General features: G+C 42.1%; 1 protein-coding gene across 7 annotated transcripts in view; it reads left to right on the top strand.

Annotated features, from left to right (window-relative positions):
- SEC16B (SEC16 homolog B, endoplasmic reticulum export factor) overlaps window positions 1-19059 on the top strand; it is a 168622-nt gene that overhangs the window by 80752 nt on the left and 68811 nt on the right. For all 7 annotated transcript variants that reach the window (XM_072127404.1, XM_072127410.1, XM_072127407.1 and 4 more), the window contains 3 exons: window positions 1366-1471; window positions 6747-6884; window positions 10786-10899. In XM_072127404.1, coding sequence (XP_071983505.1) covers window positions 1366-1471; window positions 6747-6884; window positions 10786-10899 — 358 coding nt within the window. The remainder of the gene's footprint in view (window positions 1-1365; window positions 1472-6746; window positions 6885-10785; window positions 10900-19059) is intronic.

A 19059-nucleotide genomic window follows, 5' to 3' on the forward strand; every position in this document is an offset into this window, starting at 1 on the left:
TTACCACAGTCACGGTGCCAGGAGCTATGAGTAAGTACCCCTCATATATCATATTAATGGATACAGATATCAGAGAGATAGTAAAAAAAAGAAATAAACTTTTACAATTATTCTAATGAGCGTTACTAGGTCCCCTCTGTTCTGTAGCTTCATGGGCTGTTACCCTGTGCAGTAGCACTTCTGCCATTCCTTTGTGTGAGCCGGCAGGCAGAGTGTCGGGGGAAGTGCCAAGGGAGCAGGGGGAAGGGAAGACCAGGGGTTTATTATGCTTCATTTCGATGGTAAATTTTATTTAATCATTATTAAAGTCTTTTATACATATAAATTCATTTTCTGCATTAAATAAATCTCTTTCTTCCCATCCACATCCATTGTATTCACATTGACCCTATGATGTGAACTTCACTGGCATGTAAAATTGCTTAGTCAGCGCAATAATTAATCACACACAATAATTAAGATAATGTTGTGCGTCTCAGATATAAGTGTAGATACGATCCGAGACCCTTTTTGGAACGATCCCTACAGTCCGGTGTCTGCTCTATCAGACTCTATGGCAGTGATGGCTAACCTATGGCACTGGTGTCAGAGGTGGCACTCGGAGCCCTTTCTGTGGGCACTCAGGCCATCACCAGAGATGACTCCAGGTTCTTCCTACAGTCCCAGACAGTCCAGGACTTGCTGTGCACAGAGCTATTTTAAAGTGACAGCTCTACCTGGGACTATTTTCTGCTTTATTGGTGTCAATGAAACCTGTGACAGAGAAAGGAGTATAAATCACAAATTAAATTTCTGTGTTGGCACTTTGGGATAAATAAGGAGATCTTTGTTGTAGTTTGGGCACTCGGTCTCCAAAAGGTTTGCCATCACTGGTCTAGGGGGACATAATACCCTGTTATAGATCATGGTCTGGTTTGGATCACATTCTATAAACACCAAAATGACATTTTGGGTTGCTTTCAGATAAAATTTCCCATTGATTTCATCCAAAAATGGTTCAAACGGCTGTTTTCTATAATTTGATATGCAAGAAACTGGGAACAAAGGGAGGGGATTGTTATAAGAGGCGCGGCTCCAAATTATGATGGAATTGATTCCAATCATTGAAACAATGTAAAGATTTATTTTTTTTTGGATGAGGAATTGATGAAGTGTATTCAGGCCGTGCACATGGGTTTTACCACTGGAGGGCAATGTCTTTCTGTAGATCTCTTCTCATTGAAGGATTATTACAGGATCTTTATGTCATATTTCTATTTTCTGAAGGTTCTTATTTATTTTCTGCTCCGGTTTCTTTGTGTCCGATTCATTGTCTGTCCCCTTTCTACCTCCGTGTGATAACTATCGTTTGCTGCTCTCTTTCAGCCAGACGTTTAAGAAGTTTGCCAGCACGGCAAACATCCAGCTCACTGAAATTCTGGAATATTGCCAAAGTTTGGGGAAAATCAATCATTTTATTCCCTCGTTCCAGGTATCCATTATCATTATAACCCTTGAAGACCTGGTTTTTATCATGTGTGTTCTCCATACGTGACCCTTGGAACAAGTATCAGGTCATTTCTGAGTCTCTACATTGTCTATTCCCTGCCTGCACCTTGTGTCACATCCTCTCTATACAGTAGATGAAGAGTTAAAGATTTGTTGTATATGGTTTAACTTATTCCTCATATGCTTTTTCGCCTACAAGGACGAGTCTGGATACCTGTTCATCTAGCGGTAACATCTTCCCTATGGCAGCGGGGTACAGATATTCATATTTTAGATGTATTTTACCTATTTTGTGTAGCAGTTTCAGTTATGTCCTATGGGTGTAAGGATTTTCATGCTGGTCATTCGGTTCTTGTGGAACTCTGGTTTAATCTAATTAAAGATGATAATTGGCAGAAAGATCTGAACAATATATCATCTGATCAAATGGAGAGCCAAAAACAGGCGTCCTGCAAATTACTCCAAGCTTCAAATTACGATATTCCCAGATTTACAGAGATATAGGAATTGCATGACACAGGCTGGAAGAGCGACAGAGGCATCTCACTGGTATCGTGTACACTACAGGAATCATCATATTGGGGGGAAGCAAAACATTTTATGTCAATATTCTCCTGGGTCCATGGAACCTCGGTGCACTGATCTACAGTACCATACGTGTGGTGTATAGCTGTCTATCTCACCATACATATACTATACTGCCCTCTACCTGTACTGCTATCTACCATACATATACTATACTTCCCTCTACCTGTACTGCTATCTACCATACATATACTATACTGCCCTCTACCCATACTGCCATATACCATCCATATACTATACTGCCCTCTACCTGTACTGCTATCTACCATACATATACTATACTGCCCTCTACCTGTACTACTATCTACCATCCATATACTGTACTGCCCTCTACCCATACTGCCATATACCATCCATATACTATACTGCCCTCTACCTGTACTGCTATCTACCATACATACACTATACTGCCTTCTACCTGTAATGCTATATACCATACATATACTATACTGCCCATATACTATACTGCCCTCTACCTGTACTGCTATCTACCATACATATACTATACTGCACTACTATCTGCCATCCATATACTATACTGCCCTCTACCTGTACTGCTATCTACCATACATATACTATACTGCACTACTATCTACCATACATATACTATACTGCCCTCTACCTGCACTACTATCTACCATACATATACTATACTGCCCTCTACCTGCACTACTATCTACCATACATATACTATATTGCCTTCTACCTGTACTGCTATATACCATCCATATACTATACTGCCCTCTACCTGTACTGCTATCTACCATACATATACTATACTGCACTACTATCTACCATACATATACTATACTGCCCTCTACCTGCACTACTATCTACCATACATATACTATACTGCCCTCTACCTGCACTACTATCTACCATACATATACTATATTGCCTTCTACCTGTACTGCTATATACCATCCATATACTATACTGTCCTCTACCTGTACTGCTATCTACCATACATATACTATACTGCCCACTACCTATACTGCTATATACCATACATATACTATACTTCCCTCTACCTGCACTACTATCTGCCATCCATTTACTATACTGCCCTCTACCTGTACTGCTATCTACCATAAATATACCATACTGCCCTCTACCTGTACTGCTATATACCATGCATATACTATACTGCCCTCTACCTGTACTGCTATCTGCCATCCATTTACTCTTCTGCCCTCTACCTCTACTTCTATCTACCATACATATACCATACTGCCCTCTACCTGCACTACTATCTGCCATCCATATACTATACTGCCCTCTACCTGCACTACTATCTGCCATCCATATACTATACTATCCTCTACCTGTACTGTTATATACCATACATATACCATACTGCCCTCTACCTGTACTGCTATATACCATGCATATACTATATTGCCCTCTACCTGTATTGCTATCTACCATACATATACTATACTGCCCATATACTATACTGCCCTCTACCTGTACTGCTATCTACCATACATATACTATACTGCCCTCTACCTGTACTGCTATATACCATGCATATACTATATTGCCCTCTACCTGTATTGCTATCTGCCATCCATTTACTCTTCTGCCCTCTACCTCTACTTCTATCTACCATCCATATACTAAATTGCCCTCTACCTGTACTGCTATCTACCATACATATACCATACTGCCCTCTACCTGGACTTCTATATACCATACATATACTATATTGACCTCTATCTGTTATGCTAGCTACCATACATATACTATACTGCCCTCTACCTGTACTGCTATCTACCATACATATACTATACTGCCCTCTACCTGTACTGCTATCTACCATACATATACTATACTGCCCTCTACCTGTACTGCTATCTACCATACATATACTATACTGTCCTCTACCTGTACTACTATCTATCATACATATACTATACTTCTGTCCACTTGTCATGTTCTTCTTCCTGCCTCTTTCTACCAGTACAATGGGGGGAATTCATTACGACTTGTGTTAAGAACGCCGCTCTTCCCTCAGCCGGAGCTCATATGCCCCTATTCATTAAGTGGCTCTGGCCTGTTAGATAATATGAGCGCAAACGCCACCACTGGATGGGAACTGGCAGAAACTTTTGCTATAGTCTTTGCCAGTTCTCTGGTGGAGACTACAGTAAATGTGACGGGCCGGGCGTTCACACTCCGGACCCCACTCTGCTCCGCGCCCAGTCTCTGCCCTGACATGACCGCAGTACTGGATTGCAGGTCGTAAAATGCCAGAAACTGGCGGGGACGGGGAAAAGCCACAATGAATCTCCCCCAATGCATTTGCTGTATTTTTCTCTATCCTTACCTCGCTTTCAGTTCTGCTTTTTACCTGTGACCTGTGACTTCTATGACATCAGGTGAGGGTCACTCACCTATTTTTCTGGTTCATTTGTATAATGTAAAAGATTTCACAAAAGCTCCTGTCCTTATCATGGAAAGTGAATTCCCATCTTCCAGAAGCTCCTTCTGCCTCTCTATGTGGGAATTTACTTTCACCGTGTTAGTTTTCTGCATTTTCTTTACTATTAATGTTTTCCTCTATCCAGATGACATTTTGGCACCAGTGGAACCAATTACAAATTTTCCATACAGAAAAGGCATCAAGTTACATTACAGAAATACAAAACTATAACAAACACAAAAGTTACATTACAGAAATACAAAACTATAACAAACACAAAAGTTACATTACAGAAATACAAAACTATAACAAACACAAAAGTTACATTACAGAAATACAAAACTATAACAAACACAAAAGTTACATTACAGAAATACAAAACTATAAAAAAACATAAAAGTTACATTACAGAAATACAAAACTATAAAAAAAACAAAAGTTACATTACAGAAATACAAAACTATAACAAACACAAAAGTTACATTACAGAAATACAAAGCTATAAAAACTATACAAAAGTTATATTGGAACAAATCAAAGCTATTAAGCATGTACTTTTCTCTTTTTCTATCCCAAACTTATTTTGGCAGAAAAAACTTAATGGAAACACCAAATCTGTGCTATGGGAATGCCAGGACAATATTTCCTCGTCCATTAGAAAGGCTACAAACACAATTTTGAGTAGTATATTTTTGAGTTTTTCCAGCTTAATCCTCAAAAATAAAAAAAAGGAAAATAGTTGCAGTAAAACAGAAAGGATGTGCCCGTGTATCTCTCTATCGCTCTCCAAAATATACAGGCAGTCCCCGGGTTACGTACAAGATAGGGTCCGGAGGTTTGTTCTTAAGTTGAATTTGTATGTAAGTCGAAACTGTATATTTTAAAATTGTAGATCCAGACAAAAATTTTTATGGCCCCAATGACAATTGGAGTTTAAACATTTTTGCTGTAATGGGACCAAGGATTATCAATAAAGCTTCATTACAGACACCTTACAGCTGATCATTGCAGCCTGGGACTATAGTAAAGCATTCAGAAAGCTTCACCAGAGGTCAGAGGGGTCTGTCTGTAACTATGGGTTGTCTGTAAGTCGGGTGTCCTTAAGTAGGGGACCGCCTGTATATCTCAGAATTGGACGACTTCAATTCTCAAGAAAGATTTGAACATTTTAACTAAAGATGATTTTGAAGCAATAATTTTTTGTGTGTTTGTATCTATCACTAGGGGGCGCTGATGAGCTTACTGTAGACACATGTATTTTTAAATAAGACTAATACAAGTAAATTTCCTAGCCAAATATTTTTTGTTTATCACAGAAAGTAAATAGAATAAGAGAGATCCTACAATCGGGAAATTAGATTTGAAAAAAATGACTTGGAAGAAAGTGATGCATTCTCTATGGGGCACATTTACTAAGGGTCCGAATCGCGCACTTTCGTTGGGTTTCCCGCCGATTTCCGATTTGCCCTGAATTGCCCCGGGATTTTGGCGCACGCAATCGGATTTTGGCTTTCACGTGACAGAAATCGGGGGGCGTGGCCGTCGGACAACCCGACGGATTCGGAAAAACCGCAGAATTTTAAAAATAATTTGTGTCGCAAGATCAGCAATTACATGCATCGGGGCGAAGATGGTGTACTCCGGCGAACCTCGGCGCAGCAGCAACACATGCTGGATATCGGGCGCACGAACCTTAGTGAATCCCGGCAGACCCGAATCTTTGTTGGAGAACGCGCCGCTGGATCACGACTGGAGCGGGTAAGTAAATGTGCAGTGTAAACTACAGAACATAGGAGCTCTAGTAACACCCTCCCCCCCCCCACAGCCCTTCAGGCTCCTTAGTATCACAATAAAAGTTAATTTAAAAAAGAAGGAGGCCATGGACTGGACTGGAGCACAAGTCCAGGAGGAGGAGGTGGGAGAAGTGAGAGCTCTTCACCCCTTCTCCCACCATAGGCGGACTCGTTGGCAGTGCAGTGACACCCCGTGTGCTCACCACACCGTCATCGGGTGCCATAGAGGGTCTCAAATCATGTGACCAGATCACGGCCTCCATAACGGCCACGTGAATGCCCTCTTATAGAAGAGTAAAAATAGACTCCCTGCTTTGCCATTTGGAGCAGAACTGACAGAACTTGAATCCATTGCTGTCCCAACCGGGGGCTGCAGACATGAAGGTGTACGGAGACTATTACTTAAGCAGTGGATTTCCCTTCAATGATTTTTATTTTTCTTCTCCCCCTTATAGATGTACAAGTTCCTATATGCCACGCGGCTAGTGGATTACGGTCTGACATCTGTAGCCCTGCATTACTGTGAGTGCATCGCCTCCTCCATCCTCCTCTCCAGCACGGGATCTTTGGTGTTGATATCGGAGTTAATCAAGGTGACTTAAGCCTTCGCACACGTCCTCAGATATCCAGGCGCAGGCAGTATGGCTCAGGAGATTATAGCCCTTACTCCATACGAGCAGAACAGCTGACACGGCAGTTTTCCGTCTTTATTTCCACTGCTGTCAATGGGAGTGAACCATACAAAACGTCCCATCTGTTTTCCTCCCCAGCCCAACGCGTTTTAAGCTAAACATTATTTCAGAGAGAAGCCGCGCGCACATTTTAGCAGGAAACCTGCCATTTCCCTGTTGACATAAAACTTCTGGGAATAAACATTAATCATTAATGACTTCTCCGCTCTGAATAGCCTGCAGTGAAATGTGTTTAACGCTTCAAGCAGAAGAACCGGCAATTTTTTATTTTTTATTTTTTTGCTTAAAAATGGTAAATGATAGCTCCGGGTCTCCGGGGTGTATTTCTCTTCATGCCTTTAAACCTGCGCGCATTGCGTTATTATTACATTTGCTGCGGAGGGCAGAATCTCGCATTGTTTCAGAGCTAAAGTCATGCAAATGACACGGAAATGGCCTAAACGTTCATTGCCCATCATGTTATGGTAATGATGTAAAGAGAACGCAGCAAGGTTGTGGGTAAATGGTCTGTGCTTTGGATTTACGTAGAGCATTGAACACCAAGAGCGCGGTATGAAGAAGGACCTGCCACCGCTGCCTCCTGACTTGTCTTTTAAGTGTAGACGTACATTGTCATCTGTTCTCAGAATTCCGCGTTCCATTTCTTCCCGGAGTTATATAAATAAGATGACGGCTTGTTCCCTATACATTGTAGTCACTAAAAGATCTCTAGTATACTCTGAAATATTAATATGCTGTACATATACCTAATTATAGATGAAGTGTATAGATTGTGAAACACATGTGAGGTTTTCTCAGGGGCAATGTAAGGATCAGGCCTAGAAGCCCACCTTTCTTACAGGCATATTACCACCCACTTCCCATCCTTACCATAAATTATTCATAGCCTAGAAGCTTCTATACAAGGACCAGGGGCAGAAGCCAGGAGTCTTAGTGATACATAAGGGGCCTCGTTCCCACATTAGGAGAATAGTGATACAAATAATAGATGTTTTGCACTGGGGCCAAGTAGTTCAAGTTACATTTCTAACCAGGAGTAAATATTACACTCAGTTTACTGTGAATCACTATATAGAAAGACCAATATTACCAATGTACAACAACATGAACACTACCCTGACCACCTGGGTCGGCACCAGGTTTTTTTGCGGCCCTTGGTGACAGAACCTCAGGGGGCCCCTTTGCAGTGAACTCTTGTGGCAGCATTAAAAATTCGGAAACCTAAACAGTCTCCTGTTCCCTAAAATATCCCCTAATTTATCATCCCAAACAGCCCCCTCATGGTTATTTTATATAAAGTATCCCTCACCCCCTATGCATTCATTAGATACAGCCCCCCCCCCTTCACCCCCTATGGATTCATTAGATACAACCCCCATCACCAACACACCCACGAAGTTAAATGACATCTACCATCATATATACTGATAGTAACGCTGTTTCCATAGTTTTATAAATGTTTTTTCATTGGCCCCTTCCACGACATTTCTTGTCTGAGCTCCTGGCTCAGCTGTGTACTGTGCACTGTTATATACACATTGGGGGTCATTTACTAAGGGTCCGATTCGTGCATTTTGGTCGGGTTTCCCTATTTTTCCGATTTGCGTCGTTTTCCCCTGAATTGCCCCGGGTTTTTGGTGCATGCGACTTTTTTTGGCGCATTGGCGCCACCATTCACGCGATGGAAATGGGGGGCGTGGCCATCGGAAAACCCGACGGATTCGGCAAATCCGCAGAATTTAAAAAAAAAAAAGGGGCACCAGGAATAGGATCGTGAACTTCAGTGAACTCCGACGGACTTCAGCGCAGCAGTGACACTTTGTGGACATCGGGCGCACTACCTTAGTGAATACCAGCAGAACCCGAATCCTCCTCTGAGAACGCGCCGCTGGATCGCGGCAGGACCGGGTAAGTAAATGAGCCCCACTATGGTGTACAGTGTGCAGCATAATCTGTATATAATGGTGCACATCCTCCATTCGTTAGTGTAGCAAGTCTGGTTGTCGGGCCCCATGACACTGCAGGCCCCATATGGCTGTTACCCCTGTTGTTGTGCCCCTGCCCTATTGCTTTCTACCATAGGTTTCTGTTCTGCAAATGCACAACCCTGGTTATAAATGATGAATGTGATCACCAAGGAATAAAAGACTAAATCTGAAAAATGAATTCACGCTGCAAGAAAATATTTTTGTTGAAGTTCTAGCAATGAACTTTATAAATTCAAAAAAATATTCTGAGTATGAAGGATGGCCGTAGGTTCAACTGTTTAGTTGTCAGCCTATACATACGTTGGGATGTTTTTGCAATGACCTAGCTCACTTTATAAAAAGAAGCCGTGATATGAATGTAAGAAGGACATTAAAATTTACAAATGTGACACATCAAATGAGGACAGTTCCAAAAGTCTCCTTATTCTCGTAACTTATTTATGACCTGAATGAGACTCGAATGAGCAGTATTTTAGCAGAAAAATGTAAGTTGTAATTTTTTAAGGTTTTTCCACAATTGATAGTATGCTCGACTTTCAAATGACATTTTTTAAATCTGTGGACATCTACCTATTGTATATTGGTAACAGGGTCAGTAATAAATAGCTGCACGGTGGAGGAGCACTTCCCCTGCTGACGTGAGATTACTGCAATCAAAGGGAGGGAGAAGTGCTGAATGAGCAGGGCAGGGGAAGGGGGAGAAACATAAATGATAAATGGTTAGATAAACAGATACATATAGATGAAATAGACAAATTATAGTAGATAGATAAGTAGATGGATAGATATATAGACAGGAGATAGATGATAAGCATCTTCAACCGGGCATTTAACTAGGGAGTATTATAGGCGCAAAAGTCCACATGTAGGGGGCCCTTCAAAACAGGGGGCCCTGGCCAAATGCCCGCTTTTATGCCCCCCTAACGCCGGCCCTGCTCCTAGTTCCAAATGCCAGATCATCTCTCTCATTTTTTGCTCCTTGTGTCTCCTGGTTCTATCTAAGACGTACTTTGGGTTGCTGCCCATTTTGTCTACAATCCTGGTTCAAAAACCTGCCTGTGCCCTTGGTGTTTATACTCCTTGTTCCAGCTCTTGGGCATTCTTATTGGTGTCTGTGCATCTAACTACAACTCTCAATCTTGTTCTAATGTCCTAATCCTGTTATATGCTTCACATCAGGTCTCTTTTCCACATGTGTTGCCCCCCAGTTGCCATCCAGCTTACAGTCCAAGGACCCTTAATCCACGACTCAGGAAATGTTATCTGTTTTGAAACCTGTTCTCCTGATTTACAACATAATGTTGCAGTAATGCTTCATTCTCCCTACTGTGGTGCTAGAAGGGAATCAAACACTTGCTAGCAGCTTCCCCTCAGATTACATCTGAGAGCTGAGGGATCCAGCGGTAGGACACATGGAAATCAGTTTATTTTTATGACCTTCTAAATAAAATAAGATTGTCCAAAGCCTGAAAATTGCATTTCCCATATTCTGTCAAACCATGAGTTAACATTTTCTTCCTGGTGTACAGTAGAAAGTGAATGATGTGTAATGCTGACAATTGTCATACAAAGACCACAGATTCATAGCTTCGTGAAGGAACTGCCTTATATATATATAATATATATATCCAGAGAAAGGCTCCAGGCTTTGGGAGCCGAATATATATATATATATATATATATATATATATATATATATATATACAATGAACCAGCACTCCGAAGCACTCTGAAGTGCTGCCATTTTTCTATTGCTTATATATATATATATATATATTGTATTCTCACTTTAATGTATATTTTTTGAATTTCAGTTGGCAGAACGCTTAAAATATTCGGATCCACAGCTTCTAGAACAACCGGAACCAGAACAGAATCAGGAAACCACCTGGCTTGTCCAGCTCCGGGCTCTTTTCTTGCAGTTACAGGTAATTTAAATAGACGAAAAGATGGGTTTGAAGAATCACAGGGCTGTGCTTTTTTCACACCAGTGTTGTGTAACATCAGGATTTCGGTGCTTTTTGACAAAAATAATGTAAAGTTTGCAGGCTGGTTCTTGTTTTCAAAATATTAAAAACTTAAGTGAAGGTCCCGTTATGGGGCAATAGGATCTGTCAAATGAGGCCCATAATGGCATTGTAGTCCCCTTAAGAGCGGTGAGGATGACCTCTAAAAAGATGTAGATGACGTCTTACAAAAAGTTGCTCATTCTTTGGTTGAACTTAGTTGATGAACATGTGTTTTACCATCTATATTAAAAAAAAATGATGGAGAACAACTTAATACTTGCCTCCAGTGCTTATCCCTGGCATCCTCTTCATCACGTGTCTTCCTCACGTCTTTCAAGCACTGTGGGCAGAAACACATCTATGTGCTATGCTATGGCGTCACGCCGCAGCAACACCCCCGCGTCATAGCATGTGTGTAGGCAGAGCACATAGACATCCCTCTACTTGCACTGTCAGAAAGACACCGGGAGCTGCAAGGGAGAAGCAAGAAGAAGAGGATGCTGGGGTCGAGTGAGGTAAGTATTAGGTTTATTATTTTTAAGGGGGCTCTGGGGCATGCTAAGCATTTTACTACTGAGTGTGATCTTGCTGGGCATTTTATTACTCAGTTGGGGCTTGTTAGGCATTTAATTACTGAGTGGGGGCTTACTGGGCATTTTATTATTGACTGGGGGCTCTACTGGCCATTTTATTGATGAGGGGGGTCTGCTGGGCAATTTTATTATTGAGTGGGGGCTCTGCTGGACATTTTATTGATAAGGGCACTCTGCTGGACATTTTATTAAATTGTAGCAGTTCCCACCCTAGGCTTATACTCAAGTCAATAAAAAATCTGATGTAAATACTTTTGTGTAAAAACTACAAAAGTGCTTAAGGAATGATACCTTTAGTTTTTACACAAAAGTATTTACATCAGATTTTTTATTTTTCCTGGCTAACAAGGTACGTCAGCAATTTTCTCAACATACTACTCAAGTCAATGGGGGTCATTTACTAAGGGCCCGATTTGCGGTTTCCAGACGTGTTACCCGAATATTTCCGATTTGCGCCGATTTTCCCTGTATTGCCCTGGGATTTTGCCGCACGCGATCGGATTTTGGCATGCATGCGATGGAAATCGGGGCGCGTGGCCAAGCGAAAACCTGACGGATTCGGAAAAACCGCCGCATTTAAAAAACAAAAAGTGTCGCGGAGCTTGCACTTACCTTCACCAGGAATAGACCGGTGTACTTGAGTGCATTTCAGCGGACTTCAGCGCCACCTGGTGGACGTCGGAGGAACTGCCTTAGTGAATCCTGGCCGGACCCGAATCCACCGCAGAGAACGCGCCGCTGGATCGCAAATGGACCAAAAATCTGCCCCAATATGTTTTCCCAGTTTTTTGTGGTGAAAGTAGGGGCCTCTGCTTATGCTCAGATCGGCTTATGCTTAAGTATATATTGTACATTTGCTACATTTTGATACCTGAGCTCATTTGTCTCATGGGAGACACGCTGAAGTATCTGCCAAAGACATCCCTTCTCTATTGATAAGACATGCACACTTTGCTGAGCTGACATGCTGATTGCATGTTTATGAGCGAAACCGAAGGCAAGGCACTTGGCTGAATGAGTAGCTATCTAAGTTTCAGTAATTGATGCTTCACCATGGTTCCTTCATATTTTTCCTTCTACAGTTACCTACCTATAGTAGATGTAGGTTTAGTGGGTCTTGCTCAACAAAGGGTGGTTCAATATAGATGATTCATAGCCCATGTTGAACACTTGCTTGGCACAAACACGAGGCCAAGAGCCTGATTTCAGCAAGGAGATACGAAAAAGAAACGGCCATAAATAAAGGCTATTATTCATGTTAAAGCACATCACTGGTGCTAAAATCTGAACACTTTAATATAATACTGATTTATTGTTACTGTTTCGGTTTATGCAGATCAGCACGAAAGTGATTTAGCAGCTAATTGCACTTTGATGGGTTTTTCACCCAACTCCAATACCTTATGTAGCAACTTTTTCCATTTGATATTTCTTGGTGATATAGCTTACTTTCTGAATATCCACAGGCTACTCCATAAATTGCACATACATTATAGTCACTGAAGTGGGAGTATATATTTCCTCTCTCTCAATCACTTGTACTGTGGGGCTTGGAGAACCTAGACCTCTGCACATCCTAATCACCTTCAACTTAAGAACAAACCTATAGACCCTATCTTGTATGTAACCCGGGGACTGCCTGTAATACATTTTTCTCATAAAATAATAATAATAGCAATAATAATTTTGTAATTGGAGTCTTTTGGATTCCATCTCAAGTTCTGACCTTAATCAGTGGTCGCACGTGCTCAGTTGTGGAGTCTTATCACTTGGATCATTTTCTAGCAAGAATCATAGAAGTGTTGTTTTATTAAGTTTATGTAATATTTCAACAGTAATTGAAAAAAGGAGTTATAATATAATTAAACTCATATAATTACAATTAAAAAATATTTGGATGCATGCTGTCACTTAAGAAAACGTAATCCTAGGACAGCAATTTTAACCTGCACCATTCATCCGTGGTACTGAAGGGAGGTTGTTAATGCTCAGCAAGTAGAGGCGGACATGGAGTAGTGGCGAGGAATTTTTGATTTTAGATAAAGAGTTTGTCCGTGAATAAAAAATCCTTTTATATGTGACGGAGGAAGCTGTAAAAATAATAATTCACTTATACTCACATCCCCCACGCTCCCGTTCAGCCACGGCGCCACCCCTCACTGCCAGATTGTTTATGTAGAGAGGCTTGCAGTGCCGTCCCGACTACTGCCACGTGCCAGCTACATCCTGAAACTCAGTCCACCATTGGCGTACTGCGAAGAAGCTGAACCGGAATGCCAAAGAGGGGTGAGTATTAGAGGTTTTTGATTTTTTACAACTCCCCCCTCCCCAGCTATATTATTTTTTATTTTTCATTCCTGGACAATCCCTTTAATTGCAATTGTTAAACCCCTTAGATGCCATGGACAGAAATGCCCATGGCATATAAGGGACCGTTAACAGTTTCCTACTCTTGGCAACCTGGGGCCTGATGGAGGCTCCCAGTTCTGGTATCCTTATGCCACAGCCAGAATATAATTCAGTGTGTAACAGCTATGTTGCACAGTCTGTTTAAAGCAATACATCCTGAAAAAAGCTAGAACAGCGAGACATTTTATTTAATTTAATCACATTGCTTATTTCAAGGAACAATGCCCTTTAATTGGGTTTAGATTTAATTGTAAGTTATAACAATAACTTCATATCTACGTAGAATAAGTATAGTCCCCCACCCCACCCCAATAACACATAGGGTCACATTTACTTACCCATCCTGACGCGTTCCCTGAAAGTGCATTGTCCGACCGGAATGCTCTCTGCCGCGACTCCCTGGGATTGTGCGCCCGATATCCTGCATGTGTCGCTTCCCCGCTCAGGTTCCGCTGGAGTTCACCTTCTTCTTCCTGGTGCATGTAAGTGCTTGATCTTGCGACACAATTTGAAAGTTAAATCCCGCACTCAAATCAGTCAGATCGTTCGACGGCACGCCCCCCCCCCATTTCTGTTGCATGAAAGCCAGCGCAGCTGCGCGACAATCCGATCACGTGCGATACAATCCCCAGTTAAATACCTGTCACATTGTCGCAAATCCCTAAAACGCTGGAAAATTCATCAAAAGTGCAGCCACGGACCCTTAGTAAATAAGCCCCATAACATTAAAAGTATATTCTGAAAAGGTGCAAACTACTAAAGCTTCAAAAACTAACCTGAAAATGAATGGCCTTGTACACTAACATTTCAACGGTGTGAGCATGAAGACCGGCGCTTGAAACATAATTAGACTAATTCAGTAATGTGGAATCCTGGTGGCAACAACAATTACATCTGATTTTCGTGTTTGCAGGGAAAAATGTAAAATTATAATCCTTTCATTAAAATAGTAGCAAGAGCAAAAAAGGACATGGCCCATTGTTGTAGCAAGAGACATAAGCACTTTGCTCGGGGACCATGGTCTGGGCCATGGTCTTGGCGTCTGGATACACACACACAGACTAAAGCTAATTATAAAGGAAGACATTAACCCATTAGTATGTGAAAGAAATTCAGTATAGTGGGAGAAAACCAGGTCAGGTAGAAGAACATACAAAGCTATGTAGAAGCAAGGAACCCAGAGCTACAAGACGTGACAATCTAATAGACGCAGCCCCCGACTTAATAATAATAATATAATAATAACAAGCTTTATAAAAAAACGACTTACAGACAACAGTTACAGATAGAACTTTGCATATAAGTCATTTTAATGAACCTTAGCCCCATGTTGTAATGATCTGCTGTAAGAGTTATTAAAGGTGTATGCAATTAAACTTTATTGTAAATACTTGTTATTATGAAAACCCAAAATTTAGAAAATCCAATTGTCACTGGGACCAAAAATATTTTGTCTGGAGATACGCATACAAAATATACCTGTTCAGACTTACATACTAATTCAACTAGCATACAAATTCAACTTAGGCCCCTTCCACACTAGCGAGTGTGATACGATGAACTCGCATCACACTCGCAACGCAAGCTGCCGGGAACGCACGGCCCGAACGCTGCACCGCGGGAGTGAACTCAGCATGTCAGTTCACTCCCGCGGTGCAGGGTTCGGGCCGTGCGTTCCCGGCAGCTTGCGTTGCGAGTGTGATGCGAGTTCATCGCATCACACTCGCTAGTGTGGAAGGGGCCTTAAAGGGCACCTACCACCACAAATCTACCTATAAAGGTAGATCGGTTGGTAGGTGGATCAATGGGACGTGAGGATAGCCCTTTTAAGGGCTAATCCTCGCGTCCCCGCACTTTTTTGGAAACTTTTATTACCCTAATATGTAAATTTTGTTATGCGGCTACTGGGGCATGGAGTAGCCGAATCTAAGGTTACACGAGGCGGCTACTCCACGCCCCGGTAGCCACTTTACCCCTCCTACTCACCATCTTCGGCGCGCAGCTGCTCGTAGCTGCGCGCCCTCGTCCGACGATCCTGCAGTCTGCGCATGCGCAGAAGAGCAGGCCCGCGCCTGTTTCGGAGCAGTGACCGCGCAGGGGCGGGCCTGCTGTTCTGCGCATGCGCAGACGGCAGGATCGTCGGACGAGGGCGCGCAGCTACGAGCAGCTGCGCGCCGAAGATGGTGAGTAGGAGGGGAAAAGAGGCTACCGGGGCGTGGAGTAGCCGCCTCGTGTAACCTCAGATGCGGTTACTCCACGCCCCAGTAGCCGCATAACAAAATTTACATATTAGGGTAATAAAAGTTTCCAAAAAAGTGCGGGGACGCGAGGATTAGCCCTTAAAAGGGCTATCCTCACGTCCCATTGATTCACCTACCACCCGATCTACCTTTATAGGTAGATTTGTGGTGGTAGGTTTCCTTTAAAGGAAATCTACCACCAGGATGAAGGATTGTAAACCAAGCACACTGACATACTGGTGTATACTTCCGGGGCTCCAAACTCCATTGACGTCTATAGAGTCTGGAGCCCCCGAGGGCTCATTCGCATAATTTGTGAAACCTTTTTATTGTAAAAACAAGGTCCTAAAAATTAAAAGAAAAGCAGAATCTGCCGGAGGGGACACTCACCAGTATGTCAATGTCCTTGGTTTACAATTCTTTATCCTGGTGGTAGATTTCCTTTAAGAACCTGTTAAAGCAACTGTTCTGTTTGCAACCCAGGGACAGTGATGCATACACTAGGGCAATAATGGAGAACCTTTTAGAGACGGAGTGCCCAAACAACAATCAAAACCTACTTATTGTATTAACTTATTACTAGCTGCTCTGTCATAGATTTCAACTGGAATTTGCTCCCTGAGGACACCAATATAGCAGATAGAAGCAGAAGAAACTTGGTCTATCAATGTAGCTTTCGTCCCCTGAACAGGAAGAGTTGCGTGACCATGAGCAGGAGCTCCGATGTCTACACCTTCGCCCTCCTCCTTCCTTCCCAAACAATCTAGCAAGTGATGCTTTAAAATAGAACTTAGCTCAGCATGTCCTGGACTTACTCGGATCTTAGGATTTTAGGCCTTTAGCTCTGTCTGATGAACTCTGTGTTGGGCTGACATACCGAGCGCCCACTTTCTCTATTCTTGCGAGTGTGGGAGATGCTCGGAGAAAACTCTGTGCAGGTGGAACCCTTGGATGTATTTGAATCCCAGTGAACCACCTTGCTTTGTTTTACATGTTTGGTCCATTAACTGTATCATAACGTGTTGTCTACAGTGGGTACGGAAAGTATTCAGACCAGGAGTCTTCTTGGAAATGATGCAATGAGTTTTTCACCCCTGGATTTGGGGATCCTCTGCCTCTAACCTCAGCCTTCCAACCAATTTATATACTGAGATAATAGCCCAGATTTATTAAAGCCCCTGAGCCAGTTTTCTCTCGGACGTTGCGTGTTCATTTTAGTGCAAACTGCTTTCACATGTATTTATAAAGTGTCTGCAACACACGTGTTCTATTCCCGAAGCGACACATTTTTCTGCACTCAGAAGGGTGTTCCTGTGCACCACATTTATCATGCAGTGTTTGACAGAATTGTGTCACAGGTCCTGTCTTAAAGGTGCTCCAGAAAAAAGTTGGTGCCCTCTATCGGAGCAGTGCAGGGGGCGCCAGATTCATGAAGAACGGGTGCCACAATTCATGAATCTGGTGTCCTCTGCACACTACACAGGTAACTGCACCTAGTACAGACTCCACTGTTTTTGATAATATCTTTAGCTCTACTGTTCTTTGTATTACTATTTTTATCCTGCATATATACACACAACAAATCTTTTTTAATAATTATACTTTGTGGGCTCATAATTTTTAAACAGCCCAGGGCCCATAACAGTCTTAATCCTCCCCTGACTTAGGGGAGTTTTGCACCAATCTGACATGTCTGTCTGGGGGCAATGTTGTACCGGCCCACCAGGGCATGAGAGGATCCTCTGTAGCTCCAGATTGAGTCCAATGTTGGATCTCAAATGACCAGAAGATAGGGATTGATGGACCTACAAAATATTTTAACTGTTTGGCCTAAGGACTCCACTTCAACACTGGAGGTGTTCATTTATTGGTCAATAATAATTCCTTTATTTATATAGTGCACACAGATTACACAGCGCTGCACTGAGCTTGCCAAATCGGACCCTGTCCTCAATGGGGAACACAATCGAATCAACCTACCAGTATGTTTTGGAGTGTGGGAGGAAACCCACACAAACACAGAGAGAACTTATAAACTCTTTGCAGAAGTTAACCCTGGGACTTGAACCCAGGTCTCCAGTGCTGCAAGGCTGTAATGCTAACCACTAAGCCACCAATGACATGGCAGTTGTTTGAGATACAACTCTTGTTAAACAGTATCATCTATCTACCACCAGATATAACTTCTGCAGAGACGACATTAAAATGTATCAATCCCAATGTATGATATATATCACATCACAAGAGTCTTCTACTGGTTTGGGGCAACATCTTTAATCTGTAGTAGGGACTCGGGAGCACTGTGTAGTAACACTATGAGCAGCCCAATTATAAATCTAAGGCGAGCTGACAGTCTGAGCTAATAAAAGATTCCTCCTTGTTATTTGTGTCATATGTTAATCACAGAACGGCGCGTCTCACAATACACTGGAAAGCTGTAAAAGTGACTGTACGCCACGACGGCTTGTTAAATACCGGGCGATCGCCCCCAATGTATTGCTGCTGGAGATTAATGCTGATTGCCGCAGGTTCCAGTGCAATGCGCCCATTATTGTTCTGTTTATGGAGTCTTTCTGCAGATGCTGTCAATGAAATCGAGAATGGCGACCGCTAAAAAAAAAAATATACGTATTTACAAGCAATTTATTCTCACGGCCCTTTAAAAATGTTCTCATCGCCTTTTGTAAATCTAAGAAAAGAAGCAAAAAAAAAACTGAAAATAATAAAAAAAAAAAATACAGTTCTGTTTTGTAAAATAGAAAAATGGTTTTCTTTTCTTCCGTCGCGATTTTTTTTCCCCCCATGTCCTATTCTCTGCGGTTATGTTCTCAGATATA

This window comes from Engystomops pustulosus, chromosome 10, assembly GCF_040894005.1.
Source record: "Engystomops pustulosus chromosome 10, aEngPut4.maternal, whole genome shotgun sequence".
Taxonomy (NCBI): domain Eukaryota; kingdom Metazoa; phylum Chordata; class Amphibia; order Anura; family Leptodactylidae; genus Engystomops; species Engystomops pustulosus.